The sequence below is a fragment of the Apiospora aurea genome (genome assembly GCF_038362705.1).
Source record: "Apiospora aurea strain CBS 24483 chromosome Unknown utg000005l_segment0_segment0, whole genome shotgun sequence".
NCBI classification, from domain to species: domain Eukaryota; kingdom Fungi; phylum Ascomycota; class Sordariomycetes; order Amphisphaeriales; family Apiosporaceae; genus Apiospora; species Apiospora aurea.
Window position 1 is genome coordinate 2,349,124 of NW_027117392.1, and position 16,137 is coordinate 2,365,260.

At 53.7% G+C, this 16,137-nt stretch overlaps 4 protein-coding genes across 4 annotated transcripts; 2 read left to right on the forward strand and 2 right to left on the reverse strand.

Moving 5' to 3' along the window:
- Positions 1–155: 155 nt before the first annotated feature.
- PG986_007277 (uncharacterized protein) lies at positions 156–1,327 on the reverse strand (the record flags this gene model as incomplete). The annotated part of the gene is made up of 4 exons (XM_066843499.1): positions 156–228; positions 302–549; positions 725–1,096; positions 1,220–1,327. 4 exons carry the CDS (start codon positions 1,325–1,327, stop codon positions 156–158), a joined length of 801 nt encoding a protein of 266 aa, XP_066699611.1.
- Positions 1,328–1,464: 137 nt separating this feature from the next.
- PG986_007278 (uncharacterized protein) lies at positions 1,465–4,098 on the forward strand (the record flags this gene model as incomplete). Its single annotated transcript, XM_066843500.1, has 2 exons — positions 1,465–2,018; positions 2,073–4,098. 2 exons carry the CDS (start codon positions 1,465–1,467, stop codon positions 4,096–4,098), a joined length of 2,580 nt encoding a protein of 859 aa, XP_066699612.1.
- Positions 4,099–4,832: 734 nt separating this feature from the next.
- PG986_007279 (uncharacterized protein) lies at positions 4,833–5,180 on the forward strand (the record flags this gene model as incomplete). The annotated part of the gene is made up of 1 exon (XM_066843501.1): positions 4,833–5,180. The coding sequence occupies one exon, from the start codon at positions 4,833–4,835 to the stop codon at positions 5,178–5,180; it is 348 nt and encodes a 115-aa protein (XP_066699613.1).
- A 2,278-nt stretch (positions 5,181–7,458) lies between these two features.
- Positions 7,459–8,253, reverse strand: PG986_007280 (uncharacterized protein; the record flags this gene model as incomplete). The annotated part of the gene is made up of 1 exon (XM_066843502.1): positions 7,459–8,253. The coding sequence occupies one exon, from the start codon at positions 8,251–8,253 to the stop codon at positions 7,459–7,461; it is 795 nt and encodes a 264-aa protein (XP_066699614.1).
- Positions 8,254–16,137: the final 7,884 nt, after the last annotated feature.

Sequence of the window (16,137 nt, forward strand, 5' to 3'; positions counted from 1 at the left end):
GTATCATTGAACGCTAAATCGAGAAAGATCCCGTGATTCTAGGCCATCTAGCCAACCTGCAATAGTGCTGGCCTACGTCTTCTCATTTTCCCAACCGTAAACCCTGAACGCCTGTTTCAATGCGAGCCCATTGCCATGATTGTTTCATGCCATCCCTATGTTGATTGCTCAACTTCCTTGGAGCGCTGCAACAGAAACTCTCCCAGTACTCTCAAAGGATCCTTGGGTCTAATTGTAGATTGTCAGCATGTGAACCTGGACGGCGTCCACCACACCGGCAAACAATTTGCTGCACACTCACTGTTCCTTGGCGATTTGCTTCATGCCTTCAAGCAAGGCCCCGGTCACTCTGGAGTTCAAGTACTGTCGTACCGGGGCACCGTGAGGAGGCGCTTCGGCCGGCATCGTGAAACCTGCATCAGGGTGCTGTGAGGTCGCTCGTGAACTCGACTCGGGTTGCTGGCCGTTGGTGCGCAGCGGTGTGCCAGTGCGCGCAGGTGGTGCTGGGTTGGCGCCGCTTGTTGGGGGCATTGCGGCTGGGGCGGGTGACTGATTGGAGGAAAGTGATGATGGTTGTTAGCTGTTGGGTTTTCCGTCCAATTGCGCATGTCTTGGTGCGTGTGTCTTCAGTCCAGCGATCGCCTTGGATCTAAAGTGGCGGGTGTGGATAGGTGGAGGGGAAGGGGAGGAAAGGTCGAAGATGGCAAAAGCAAGGGTCTCATACGGGAGCCTGCTCGGTAGTAGGAACGTCGGTCATGGCAACATCCTTATTGACGCCTTCGACGACGGGCTCCGTACTGGCTGCCACTGCTGTGGTGGACGGCGCTTCGGCGGGCGTCGAAGCGATGGGGGTCGTCTGGCTGAGCGGGCTCGGCGTCGGCGCAGCAGCCAGTTGCCCTGCTGCCCCGAAGGGCATGGGCACCGGGATGGGTGTTGTGGAAATGCGACGGTTCTCCTCCGCCATGTTCTCTTTTTGGAACTTCTCGGCGAATCCTACGGTAGACGCGAGCTGGGGGTTTTCGCGGAGGAAGCGAATGGTAACGGGCTGGGGGATCGGCGACGGCGCGTCGCGACAGATAAATTGCTTCGCTTGAAGCTATGGCATAGGCAGGAACGGACAGGCAGTGCCAGAGCTATGGCTCTTCGGCTGACGGACAGCTGGCGAGCGTTAGGTACGTACCTAAAGTATCTTTAGTAATTCAACGCTGGTCGCACGCACAGGAAAGAGCACGGGATCTGGTGTTAGTCTCGTGTCCACTTTTAAAGCAGCGTCATTGAGTTCCTGCCTTCGACTGACGCGGTCGTCATTGGCCTGGCCAGTTCCCATCCTAGGCTGCCATCAATTGGATGTTGTGCACAAGTTGATAGATCCCGTTTCTTCCTGAAGCTTATGTACTTGTCGACTGCAGGGACTGAAAAAGAAGATGGTTCCCATCCAAAGCACGTACTTATTTCACTTTAGTAATGGATAAGTTTGTCACAAGGACCAGAAAACCAAAACCAAACTCAACAAGTCAACAACATCCTGCAGCTTTCAACCAGCCGGCGGCTAACAAGGCAGAACCTGAGCGGCCTGCGAAGCGGGTGAAGCGGGAGGTGTCGGATACGGACGACGACTCTGATGGGAACCTCCTGAGCAAGACCCCGTTCAAGCCAACTCCTGCAATCCGGAGAGAGGACACCCTCGACTCCGTATACGATGGCAATCCCCACTCGGACCTGGAATTGGAGTTGGGTCGACCAACGGCCATCGAGAATTCGCTTCCAGACATCAAGCTCGACCAGGACGTCATCGAGGAGTACGAGACATTTAGAGCTTCCCAGGAAGACCAGCCTGATGACTCCACCGCCTCGAGATTCGTCAAGAGAGAATGGGTCAAGGGGAAGAGCTCCCTATATGTCGACGCCTTCAACCTGGCCCTGAGTACTGTCTTGGATGATGAATCGCATCTCTTTGATGAGAATGAAAGATCCCTGTTCGACAACTGGGCTAACTTGAGCTATGAAGCCCAGTACCTGTAAGTCTTCTCGACACTTCCTGTTCCTCCACATAGGCTTACCACCTACACTAGGTACGTTCGTCTGTTCCTCCGAAAGACGGCGACTTGGTACCGTATAAGTCGTCTAAGCTACCATGACGACATAGCGGACACTGAGCGTGCTGTTCAAGAGCTGCAGCGATCTCGTGACCTCCCATTGGCATTCTCGGCATCTCAATCGAAACGCGAAAACTCATTGACCCAATTTGTAGAGGAGGAGCACAGATTGGGAAATATGTTCGAATTTGCTGACAGCTCTGATGACCTCATCGACACAGTCGAAGAGGCTGTGTCTCTCCTAAGCCTCGAGGAGTTGAAGAGTCTCGCCAAGGATGCCAAAGTCGAGGGCAAAAACAAATCCGATATCGCCAAATCGATCTGTAGGATGAGCAACCGCCAAGCCGGGTTGATGTCTCTAGGTCTCCGGCGGTCCAGCACTCATGGATCTGTCGACTCTCCCGAGAACAGGACTCCCGAACTTGATTCGCCAGGGACTGGCAACCCGTCCGATTCCAACAGAAACCAGCATTTCCTTGACAGGATTTTGGCCATCACAGGACCATGCGTCAGGCTCTCCTTGCCTGTTTTCAAACTATTTGAAAGGGTCCACTTGGTCTTCTACCGCTCTACACTGTGGACAGAGAAGTCTCTTACTGCCATCATTCTTGCAAAGATTGCACGGCGGAACTTTCCTCAGTACATTGTCAGTAGATCTACCAATATATTCAGCTCGAGAGATCATCTACTCGAGTTTGAGACGGCAATGAGGACGGAATTCGCCGTGGACAGTGTCCTGGAGTTCAATGGGCCTGCTGGGGAGGAAGGATTCCGTAAGATCCTGGACCTCTTTGAGAAGATCTACCCGCGATGGAAGCATTTACTTGCACAAGAGCAGGGGAAAGAAGATGGGGTATACGAATCAGGCGAAGGTACATACTTGCGACGATTTTCGCCTGTTCACCCATACACTCGCATCATCCACAAAGCCGCCTATGTGCTAGGCCGGCAGAAGGAACACCTCAAGGAACATTCACTGCTAGCCGAATTGCTGGAACAAAGGCTCTTCCATCCGGCAAGACGGGGCTCTTGGTATCAACGAAAAGCACTACTGGAGGAACATTATATGTTTGCCCTGGATCGAGAACCTGTCTCTACGAACGAAGAAATCCAGAAGAAACACTGGAGACGGATCGCAGCATCAACTTGTGAGATGGCTCTAGAGGATCCCGATTGTCATCTCAAGTACCACTACGACTTGCAGAAACGATTACTTAAACTAGAGAAACGACTGAAGATCCCCAAACGCCTACAGCACGACTTTGGCCATGTTCGGCTCAAGAAACCCGAGGAGCACTTTGTAGAGGGCATCCAGCTCAAGAAGGATGACGTCGTAGGAAAGAAGGGCCGCGCAGCAAGCACCAAAACTATCTGGGTGGACGAAGCCGAGGGAGGAGGGGAGTGCAGTGTCGAAGCCATGTGTCTCAGTTGGTACCGAGACCAGGGATGGAAAGGTTATCATGCAGAAGGGGGTATTGTGCGCACGTTGTTTGCCTACTTGTTCTTCGATATTCTCTTCCTCTACATCCCCAACGTTTTCCAGACGGCCTACCAGACCTGCCCCCTGGATTTGCATACCGACTCGTTTTACCCAACACGAGCATCCGAAATCAATCACAGGCTAGTCGAAATAGCGAATGGCCAGGCGGCACGGTTGGTTGAGGAAGTTGACACGAGAGAGCGGGAGCGCAGGACCTGCGTGGTGGGCCTGAACTGGGATTACGAATTGCCGGACCTGTTGGAGCTGGTTACTTGCTTCGATGGCGCAGCCCTCGCCACGATCTGCAAGGTCATGGCCCAAGAGTATGGACAGAGAGGAGGTGGCCTCCCCGACTTGATCCTCTGGAGAGCCACGCCCCAGAAGGAAGTCATGTTTGCTGAAGTGAAGAGTGCCAACGACCGGCTGAGTGACACACAACGACTATGGATCCACGTCTTGACAGGAGCAGGCGTGAAGGTGGCCCTCATCAACGCAATGGCTAAAGAGATCCGAGAGATCTAAGCAACGCATCTTTTTCGCGCAACTAGCTGGTTGGCCGACTCAAGCAACGGCCACAGGAAGCCTGCAAGCACTGGCACGGCCGAGGGCAAGGGTATAGTGCTACAGGGAGAAAGAAGGAAAAAAGAAAGAAAGAAAAAAGAGGACTAGGGTCACACGTGCACGATCAAGTGTTTACGCGTGATGTTTTAGCCAGCTTCCTCTTCTGGAATAGCCGTCTGAAATGCTTGACAGGCATCGCCAGGGAGCTGGTGGCGGTGGTTCTTATACCGACTTGGCAATTTCAACAACTGACCAATTTCCGGGCCTCAGCCCTCGTATGGGGGGGTACATTGTCGAAGCGCCGACGATGCAGGGTTTTGGCGTTTCAATTTGGGCAACTTGTTTCACCTTCGAGGGCGCTCGGAAGGAACTTGTACGCCTCCCAGATCAGGAAGGGCTCGTTCGGAGAATAATCTGTCAACCTTGAAGAGCCTCGTTTGATGGGTGCAATCTAACAAGCTACGCCCGACAGGCATGGCTATGGCTCGACTGCAAGTATTGGGCTTGGCGACTAAAGTCTAGTGCGCATACAAAATAGCTACATACATAATGTTTGGGCCTGGCATGACTTGCGGTAGTCAGGTGCGGACGAGATGCGGCGTGCGCAAGTCATTTGTTGGAGAAAGTCACCCTCGTAGATGGGGATAACCAAAGGAAAACGGCCATAAGATATGATATTTCCCGGTCATTTGTCGATGCTGGTTCCGCGTGGATGGCCACATCTACAGCGGCCTTCCGCGGTCGACCGCTGCTTTGCGGGCGGCGGTGAGCTCGATATTTGGGCCAATACCGGTGCGGTCATGCTGCTAGTGAGTGCCCTCTGCAACTGCACAGCACAGGCCCCCCCATCAACAAAAGCTGCTACCAGTGCTGGTGCTGGTGCTGGCGCTGGTGCTGGTGCTGGTGCTGAAGGACGAGCTGGTCAATCGAATCGGGTGACGAGAGATGGCTGTTCTGCGCACGTTCTGTGGTGGACTGGCTGTATGTATGTTCACGTACAGTATCTGTGTGTGCCTCGGACCCCAAAGGTCGCGGGCGCTTAACTGCGCCGCGAGACAGCCAATGGGCGGACGCGGTGGGAGTGGGTATATGCAGAACACTTGGATCCGCATCGCAGTTGGTTGGCTGTCAGGCCCTAGATGCAAAGGCGCTTAGCGGGATCCTGGTAAAAATCCCTGGAGCCCTGGATCCCTGGTCGGCTCAAGTCCCATGCAAGTCCCAGGATCTCGGGACATCTGACAGGCCAATTCGAAGACAGAGAAAACAAGCAAATTAGGGGCCGGCCGGCCGCGGGTTCAAGTCAACGAAGCCGCTGACGGCTGCTGACCATGTGCGTATCCATCTTCATCGGTAGGCTGGCTGGTCGGGACACCACCTGCCTGCCTACATAGTGTCAACCCCCCATTAATCCCGTTAATACCACTCAGTTTGGCCCAATCTGGTGGACTGCCGAGCAAGAGAAAGCGAAGCAAGTGACCAAATAATGTTGAGGTGGATGGAGGGGTTCTACCACTTTTTTTCTTCCCTTCTTCTTCTTCTTTTTTCTGGTCCCTCCTTCGCTTCCGCGCCAACTTGAAGGGGGTCAGATTCTCTCTCTCCCCCACTTCCGCCGCTCTCAATAGATCGGCGTCCGTTATATGACCACCATCGCAACATTAGTCTGTAAAAAGAAGAGCAAAAAGAAACAGAACGAAGTCCAAGAACAAGACATATCACTTCCGCATACATGTTGCTCCTCTTTATTTTTTTTTATTTTTTTTTTGGCATGCCATATGGTTTGGTGGCCTGTTTCCTGTCACAGGCATATTTGTGACGGCAGTTACATATATGTATACGTCGGTAGCCTACCAATGGCTCATGTAGACTAGGAAGCAGTCAGAAAATGGGCTACCCCCTGGTTCCTCTTCGTGCATTCCTCCCCCTTGGGCCCTGGGAGGAGATAGGGTAGGGTATGTATGTAAGCATGTATTTTGCCCAATTGATCTCCGGCCGGGAACAGGTAGTCAGGTTAGGCAGAGCTTGCTTTGCTGCAAGGTGCGATTTTGAGGGGAGGGGCTGATGGATTGTCGTTCCCAGCTTTTTCTCTGTCCCCCTCTCCGTCGGCATCCCTTACTGGATGGCCCTTTGCTTTCTCGCGTGGGAACTGAGAATAATACCTACCCAACCTGACCAAGTCGAGTTAGTAGTAACTAGGTATGCTGGGCCGCTGCGGCCAACAAACCCGACCCGACCGCTCCTATCACGACAACACACACATACACGCAAGAGAAACAAAGGAAAACACAGGACGCCGCTTGGTCGACTTGTAGGCCGCGTTACATGGTGTAATACAGATACACTAGTAAACAAACAATGAATAAAACGGGGCTGGGAATCACGAAACAGACCGCCAAGGGGCGCGAACCGCGAACAGAGAACAACAAACAAAGTCTTTCAGGGCTGGTAATGTGTTTGTAGTCATTGAAGAATAGTGATGCGTTGTGTGTAAGGTATGTAGAGGTATGTATGTAGTAGAGACGAGGGGCTGGGGTTGTTGAGTGGCTGCATAACGATGCTACGTGAAGTATACCACCGGGTGCATAGTTCTGCAACAAAAAACCACCAAAGAGCAACGCTTTCCATCCGAATAAATATAAAGACAACATAAGGCATAAAGACATTTCGTAGCAGATATCCTCCTAGATCATAGTCACTGACCCGTTCCTCTAAGCTGGAACGCACCAGGATAACCAGAGCAGTAACGCCTTCCGCCAAATCCCTTTCCTTCCGTTTCCCAGTATCCAACTCCATTTGGTATATCGTCATTCGAACCTGTCCCTGTGTGACTGCCTAGGTGTGCACTTGGTATCGCACACAGAGACAGAAGTCGCATAAGTATAAGCAAGACAGGGGGCCAAGGCAGAGACCAGTGTGTGTCCTTTCAAGCAGCAGTCAAGACGACGCCGGCCAGCAACGCCAGGAAATGATCATCGAGAGCCCTCCCGATTGCAGGTGAATCCAGGGCTCGTGCTCCGTGCTGGAAGTGGGTGGGAGTGCTGGGTTTTGCTGCGGCTTGAACAGCACAAAATAGCAGAAAAAAGCAAATAAGCCGTGATCTCGTCAATAACGATTGTGGTTAGTCGCCCAAAATAGACCGATTGGGCTGGTGTTTGCTTTTTCAAGCAATTCCAGAGTAGAGGTAGGGTTGTCGGCGGAATATAAACAAAAGAAAACAGATATCCCAGGAGAAAAGAAGACTTTGGTTGAATTCGGATGAGAGTAGGCGATGGTCACTGGGGTTCGTGTGTAGACAGTGTCGTAGTATTATTAATGGACGCCCAATCACGTCGAGTTTGCCCTGGTGCCCAGAAGTGGTGGTGACGGTGCTGTCGATTTTGGTGTTGTCCCAGCCGCTGCTGCTTGGGCCCTGGTGATAGCCTGTGATGTTGCCAGAGATTTGGGGCACTCTGTCCTCCTCCTCTTTCCCTTGGGAGCCGGGCTCATCCTCGGCGTGTACGTAACTGTCCGGGTGACGACCTCTCTGATATGTCGTATGCTCCTCCCGCTGCTTGACGAATGCTTGACGGCCTTGGAGTCCTGCGCATATCGTGACTTGAGTGCTGCCTCCCAGTCGAATGGCGACCTGGTGGAGCGTGCACTGAATGGCGATCGTGCAGTTGCGCTCATGGGGGATTCCAGAGTTGATAACGCCGGCGAAGGAGGGACAAGCATGCTAGGGAAAGACGTGGCACCAGTCGGCGGGGCTGACATGGGATGAGTTGGATACGGGCTGCTGGCTGGGGATTCGTGGTTGCCGCACTTGCACGAGCAGTCCGTCTGCTCGCTGCTGGCCGTCGAGGGCATGGAATCCACAGCCACGGTATCTTCTGCCTCGTCGTCCTCTTCACTGGAGCTGCCTGGTCTTTTTTCGGGGATCACAGGAGAAGAGACGGACATGGCCTTGAGGAAGTCCATGTAGGCCATGGGCGGGCTGATGGGGGTTTTCGTATATTCCTCCTTGATGAAGTCGGGGACTGCCGAGACTGGCGTCCTGGCGGACAGGGCAGACAGCTCCGATGGGAATGTGGCCGTGACGGGCGTCTTCAACTGCGCAAGCTTGGGCTTGCTTGTAGGCATTTTGGCGGTCATGTTGGCAAAGGGGGTGGTAGTAGTAAAGATTAGGTATGATGTAAGAGGTTGCGTTTACCCACAGAGATCAAGTCAAGTAAATGACTCGGAAGGAGGGGACGGACGGAAAGGAAGCCAAGGAGGGACGCCTACAAGCTGCGCTGACAAAGTCACCGTGGGGGGAGGGAAACTTGTGTCGGCAGTTGTGAGAAGAGGGAGTAGCGTGGAAGAAGGGAAGAGGAGTCTATGGGGTTATATTATGTGATTTTTGTCGCGGCCACTGCAGGTGCAGGAGGCGGTCGTGTTTGTGTCTTGGGAGGGCCCGAAGGTGCTTGGCCTTCTGGCGCCGGGGGAGAGGGAGGGGCGCGTGTGCTAGCTGGGGCTGCTGGCAGACGCTGAGACGAGGGCGGCAAGCGGGAAGGGCTACAGCTAGTCGGTCGATGTGACGAATGCGCCCAGGTATGGATGGGATGGGGGTGGTGGCCGTTTCCGGGATTGTAAGGCTAGGAGCCAGGACGAGGGCCGAAGACAAGCCTGGTGGAGGATCCCACTCGGCTTAGTCGCGATGACCAGGGTAGAACGTGTGCTGCCCACGATCCGAGCTTGGTATATCGAGGCACCAAGAGAGCAGTTCCCGCCTGCTTGCAGTAGAGCGGACCCGGTATGAAATACGTGGATAAGTAGGAAGAGCCGTACAAGACCACGATGAGGGGCCCTTGAAGAGAGTGTGTGGGCAGAGGGCCGGTGATTGGGCAATGAAGGCGGCAGCACTGCAGGAGACTACCGCTACTAAAAAGTACAGATGGGCAGTAGGTATGTAGGTGGTGTAGTAGTAGTCGTAGTAGTCGTAGTAGTATGTAGGACTCTTGCGAAGCAGCAGCAGCAACAGCAGCAACAGCAGTAGTGATAGCAAGCAGGCTTTTCTGCTACCAAACGGCAAGAAACCTGAATGGACGTCGAGAAAGGAGAAAAAAACGAAGGATGACTGGACGGTGGGATGTGTGCTGAGAATATGCTTTAGCGTGCATGCATATTGGAGGACGAGGCAGGATACTTGGGACATACCTCGAGCAGATCCAGCGGCTAATAGCGCAGAGATGAGATGAGAGCAAGCCTCGAGGAGGTTTTCACTCGCAAAAGCAGGTATGCGATATACAAGCGGGAGGAAAACGCAGAGAAGCTGGGCGACTGTCGCAGGCCAGAGGGCGACGGTGATTGGCTGCTGAACCCTGGCGGATGTTGCCTGTCTCCAGGGATGTATTTTGCTGTGGTTTGTCGTTTTCGGGGGGAATTGGGGGAAGCGCCTGGCCAGTAAATTGGGTGCGGAGGTACCGGCAAGGTATATTCTGGGATTCGGCTGGGATGCTGGGATGCTGGGATGCTGGGATGCTGGGATGCTGGGATGCTGGGATTCTGAGTGTCCCTGTATTCGGACTGGTGAACCGATGCACTAGGCTTCTGAATGTACCTAGACCACTGTAGACACTGCCAGATTCCGCCGTCTGATTCGCCGGCGTTCCCGCACTCCACTCCCAGACTCAAGCAGTAAACAGTGAGGGCGCTACCGCTATTCTTAGCACCAATGTCCACCGTCCACGCTGCATCGCCATTGGCTGCCGGCCATGGGGCTTGTCGGCAGGTAAAGCAGGAGACACTCGAAGGATCACTGACCTGCAAGTTGCAAGGTGATGTGTGTACGCACACAGGTTACACAAGTTGGCGCTGGCAGTCGGCCGTCGATGCAAAGACTGGTGTCGCTGTCTCACGGGCTCGGGCTAAGCAACAAGCTGACTGGGCAGCTGAAGATCTATGCAGTAGGCTCAGCCGCAGAGACAGGATGATCCCGGGATGGGCAATTGGCTTCGTGAGTTGGAGTTGGGCGAGTAAGTATGTACGAGTGTGCCAAGGCCGAGCGGTAGGCAGGTGGTACCTAGGAGGTAAGCAGTGAGGCAACGACTGGCTGAAGACGGGACGAGGTTATACTATACTCTCCTGTTCCCACTGACAGCGGGACCAACGGCCATTTATGCAACTCATCGTCGGCTGGCTCTCGGCTCCAGGCCCAGGTCCCAATTTCAGCTCACGATACTTCTTCTTCCAGATCTGTTTCTAGTGCCCATACAGGTAGGTCCCCTATCTGCTTCAGTCAGCGCGCGGCTGGGCCCCAGGAATAGAATGGGCGGGGTGGTGTTTTGCTTCGTTTGCAATTGGTCTACCGCGCCGCCAGAGAGAGGCTGGCCGGCGTCATCGTCGTTAGTATATTTCTTTCTTTCCTAATTCTTGCCTATTATTAGGTCCAGGTGCGGGCCCATTTCCGGCGCCTGGTCCGATCTTCTCTCCCCGATCCAGAGATTCAGAGCGCGCGCCACTTGACACAAGAGACGGTGTCTTGGGGCGGTGCACTTTGTCGCTCCCGTTGGTCGAGACGGGCTTGGAGCAAGTGCCTGCCTGGATGCTGGCCACGCCTGCTCCGCCAAACAACGCCCGCCGCTTGCTACGTCCGATACTCAGCGCCAACACCTGCGCGGCTCCCCGGACTGCGAACATGCATCGTGGGAGCGCCGGCCGGGCCCCAGGCCCCGTTTCAACCTCAATCGAGCCAGCAGGAATCCCACGGACAAGCAAAGAGACACACTTGCAGACCGACAGTCCATTCATTGATTGCCTCTGATGCCACGTCGCAGAAGGCTTCGAGAATCTTACCTTGCCCGTTGGTCGCATGCAACCGAGCAAGCCCCCCCTTGCTCACTCCCAATCCCATCTGCTTCCTTCCCACCCCCTCGGTTCTCAAGCGCCATCTGCCTTGCCCGGATTCGCTGGATTGCATGCTCTCAGATCCTTCCAATTTCCAGCCTGCAATTAATCTGCGCTTAGTGGGTGCTGTGATTGCTCCATATGCCGCCACCGTACCCCGGCTTGGCAGTTGGTGGCTTTCTTGACCCTTCAGCAGTGTCGCCTCGAGAAGCACCACGGCGCCCGCTGACATCAAAACATGAAATGCCATGTGGCTGTTGTCGTGGCGGTCAGAAAAACTCTCCGCAACTACCCTTGTGGGAAACTGATGCCGCTGATCGCTGCATCGCTTGCGTGCAACATGGCACCATGCAAGCGGTCATTTTCGGCTGACATGCCCCAGATCCTTCAGCTAGACGCGGCTATCATATCTTGCAGCCTCCAAGGGAGCCTGAACCACCGCTATCATGCCCAGCCGCCGCCGCAAGGAGGAAAGCAAGGCAAACCGAAGATGCATGCACCATGCTTTTGGCTACGAGACTGACGAGTCGATCTGCAATAAGACTGACAACCTATACCTGTGTTACGACGATGCTTTGGAATACACCGGAGACTATAGAATCTTGGATTGAAGCATTGGCCGTATTGAGCGGCAGATGGTGGTGTACGAGTGATAAGGAGGTTTGTTCGTTGTTTGCTAGCCAATAACCAGGGATATATCACTTGGCTAGCCGTGTTGAAACCCTGTGGTATCTTTTAGACCGGTCATGATCCCTCAGGCGAATGGATCTATCCTACTAGTCAGGCGCATTCCGGTATCAACCCTCATATGGGAAGGCTCAGGGGTCCCTGTATTAGAAGCATCGCAGCCTGCACCTCCATCTGGGCTAACACATAGTCGCTATTGGGTGGATTTATAGTGTCATCACTGGACCACCACCCTCTCAAGTTATGATCTACCTGAGACTGAGACTGTAACAGCAAGTGATTGTACCACACAGAATCGGAAGTTCGTGTCTCGGGTCCTGCAGCTGGAGATGCGCCATCAAGCGCGCGGATGCTCGGCAAACATGTGTAATCAACATCCTTTTTTTGACCAAGGAGGCCGCGGGAAGCTGCATCGCTAGCCGGGGAGCGCAGACTACTACTCTGGATTGTGGGTGGCAACATGGTCCCAGATGTTGGTCGAGATACAGCACAAACCCTCCTCCTATACGCTCAAGCCCAGAGGACACATCCCAGGTCTTACCTGTGATAGACGGACACCTCTCCCTAAACCGGCGGTACAAATGAAGATTTGCTTGAAGATGTACTCAGGACCATGAAGATTTTGGGTCTCGGTGCCCTCTTCTTGCAGCTGAATTCGCATTAGTCGGAGGTACTGCGAGTGACTCTGCAAAGAAAATGTCGACACACCAACCTGCAAGATGCAACGCCGCTTTTGACGATCCAACTACTGATGATTTTCATGCTGGTCGGTCAACCTAAGTGAATGCGGCGTACGGTACGCCTGCATCATCCTACTAGGCGTTTTTGCACATCATCCTTCTCAGATATGAGGTTAGACCTGATGAGACCTCAGGTTCCCCAGCTCAGATGGGTGGGTGGCATGGCCATCATGCGCATAGGGGATGCGATAGATGAGAAGAAGTTGGTTTTGCGTTGCATTTCCTGCTTGAGTATTACCCCTAGCCAAGCTCACCGCCGACGCGGCGCTTCTGACGCCCAAAATCGCAGGATCTCGAGGGAACCACAGCTGGTGCTGAAACTTTCCCGACTTTTCCACAGCCTGGGTGCTCCCGAAAATAACGCAGTACTCTCTCCTAACATGTCCAAAGAAATCGTACAGTCATTCTCGGATTCACCAACCCCCTTATGCGCCGCCTTGTCTTGACGGAGAACACTAGTGTTGGAATGCGTCGTATCATGTTGGCCATCTGGAGTCAATGCCTGAAGCCCCCTGTATCGAAGTGTGCATATGCCATGGCATCCAGCTCTACTGGGCGAATCTCGCTGAGAGTGCTGGTATAGATGGGATGTTGGGTCCATCTCAGGGCACCGACCATCTGGAGGAAGGCATCATGCCACCGTTGCAGCCTCGACAAGGGCGTAGGGTTTGGCCCATACACAAATCAGAGTAAGTATCCAAGAAGACGCCCTGTCTTGCAATCTGATATTATGCCATCCTATAGTGAGCATGGTAGCACTTGCAGTTGGCTCTATAGCAGAGGAGTTGTCTACCTTCCAGGGGCCGAGCCGTAGCATTCAGGAGAAAACCACCACGTACCGACTGGTCTCGAGCATGAGCTTCTGGAACCCTAGCCTGACCATTTGAATATCGTTTGTTGTTGGGTGGGTTGGTAGTGCTGATATTCTCATTGCAGTGTTTCCGACTGTACTTTATGAATGTGAAGTTGATTATGTACGCCCTCTGTATTCCCTTTGCCGTATTGGACGGGACAAGTGTCCGGGCGAGGGAGATGCCTTGCTCACTAAGGCCTGTCTCGAGGCCCATTGCCTTTAACCTAGGCTCTGGGACCACGGCAGCCCGGGAGACGCCACGTGCTCCTCCATCATTTTCTGCTTGGTTGAAAAATAACCATTCATGTCTTGTCCTTCCATGCCGGAGCAATGAAAGGGTATCGCTATTATCGCCACACAGCGGGAACATCATTCAACAAAGTATTCTCAGCCCACTGCAGGCTCCGTCGGATGAGCCCGAAGGTCTGCTCGCCCAGGTGGTAGTATATCAGCACCTCAGTCTCCGGCCCCTGTTAAGCTAAGTGACTCTTCCAACTTAGCACAAGCCAGATAGACCCCCATGAGACTCGACACTCGCTGATCACCGGTCGATTAGTGCGGTGGTGCTTTCGATGCACGATATGCTTTGCGGAAAGGCGGCATTACAACCACTTGCACCAACCATCTCACGCTCACGATACCGACCACGAGCACCGTCGTGTCATTGTTGATAGCGTTCCGCTTATCACGACTGATAACTCACCAGGGCATCTTGCTGGCACTCGGAGTTGAGCAGATTCCTCATTTCATCAAGCTGGGCACGACGGCAAGAGCTTTTCCGGTATGAGGGATGGCCACCAAAACCCCAGGTGGTAAAACTTGAGGAGGAGCTGGTTCGCCCCCAGGTTTTATTCAAGGAAGATCCCCTGGCGTCATACACAGTGATCTGACACGGGACCACGAAGCCGGTGCTGGTGCTGGCCAGGGCGGAACTCCTCCAAACCACGGGTTCTAAGGCTGGGCCCGGAGGCTCCGATACGGCCTGTGTGTGAGCTAGGTAGACAGCACGGTCTTCGATCAATGAGGGCTTGATCAGCCAAAGAAAAAAACAAAGCACCATGCACCTCTTCCGAGCGCGCGACCAAGTTTACTATACCTAGGGGGGACCGTGTCCTGGGGACCACCGGGCTCACGTTTCTCAAGGAACGCGGTGGCTTGGCCGCACATCTTATTCAGAATGGCTCTCCAGCAACCAAATACAGACTGGGCGTTGACGAGCTCAGAGGCCTCGGGTGCGTTCTCGATTGGATGCTACCCACGCTCTGGGGGCATGAAGACGCCTCTGCGAAAGCGCACCGAGCTCCAAGCTGGGCGGTGAGTTTGGCGCTGGAGAGATAAGTCAAAGTGGTGATGGAATGTTGGCATGGAGATGGTGGAGCTCGGTGGGGAGGACCTCTGGAGTGCCCATGACTATCCCATGGGGTAAAGAATCGCATGGCTGATGTTGCCCGAGTGTCTGATATATTTCTTCGATCTCTGGACTGGGGGGTGATCTACCTCAGAAATCTGATCGATTCTTGGCCGTTGGATCTATTGTATACTTGAACATTGCCAATAGAATCAGGCGGACTCGGATTTCCATTGGTATGCGCAGGATCTTGATCAACCGTGATGCTTGAAGCCGTAATTTGCAATCTCGACATCTCCTGGGCGGCTTTGAGTAGCGTGCTACTGAGTTTTTTTTTCTTCTTCTTTTCTTTCCTGATTGTTCGTACGAGGATACGAGTAGTGTGAGGTCTAGAACCCGCCAAAGCGCGATATCCCCGTCGCCCTACAGCCAAACAAATAGCTCGCATTCCGCACTAGACGCCCCAAGCCCGTTGCCCATGCTACTCACATAGCCATATACACAATGCGATGCGATACTACTACCTGACTGCTGGGTGTAGTGCCAGTGGAGTCTATCCGTTGTGGATTTCCGACGACGCAAACTCCACACCCGACCTGTTCGGAGTAGGTTCCCTGCCCCCCAGAAGGTCGACGATCGTGATCGCGATGCGCAAGAGCTCACAGTCCCTTCGACTTCGTCCTTGCGCTTCTGCATACGATGACTTGAGCAGCCAGCCATCGCATATGCACTAGGATGGGCTCCCTGTCTGCCCCTTGCTTAAGTAGGTATCTTACGGGACCAAAATATCATTGCTCGCTTCGAGTGCCAAGCCTGGAACTTGCTGGCGCCATGTGCTTTTTCAATTGGGCTAGGCACAAAACCAAGTTTTCTGGTTTGTCCTGGCACTGATATTCAGGAACACCCAAGAGTCCCGGAGCTTGTCATCAAATAGTGCCCGGGGCTAGGCTATCTGTAGTCCGTCCATGCCACTATAAACCGCTAAGGCGTGCAGGTATGCAGGTAGGTACAGGAGGTAGGTAAGCCATGATGATGATGGCGACGCGGCTGGCAAGCAGCGAGACTCTGCATCCGCCAAATTAAGATCTGTGACGTCACTATGGCGGGCGGGACAGCAGTTGCTCCCCCCAAAGTTGACAAGGGCGCTGAAACTCGACTCCAGGCTGCCCCGCGTGGAGCACTGGAGGAGCACTGGAGCTTGGAGCAAGAGACTTGAGGAGTTTTCTGGGACGAGCTTTGATTGTACTGCACAGTACACGTATGTACTTAGCATTCAAGAATTACCCAGTTACACATCATCCACGAACATTAGCAATATTATTGTTGTCCTTGGATTATTGGTTCGTAGTCAGTGCCGGAGCCACTGCTGGGAAAAGAGCAGAAAACGAGGGGACGAGGGGGACGAAGGAGGAGGAGACAGTACCCAAGGCAGGCGAGTGGGAGTGGGACATGTCACTCCATGGTAGCAAGTATGTGGAGGAGGGCAGACTGCAACCGCGTTGCCATTGCAT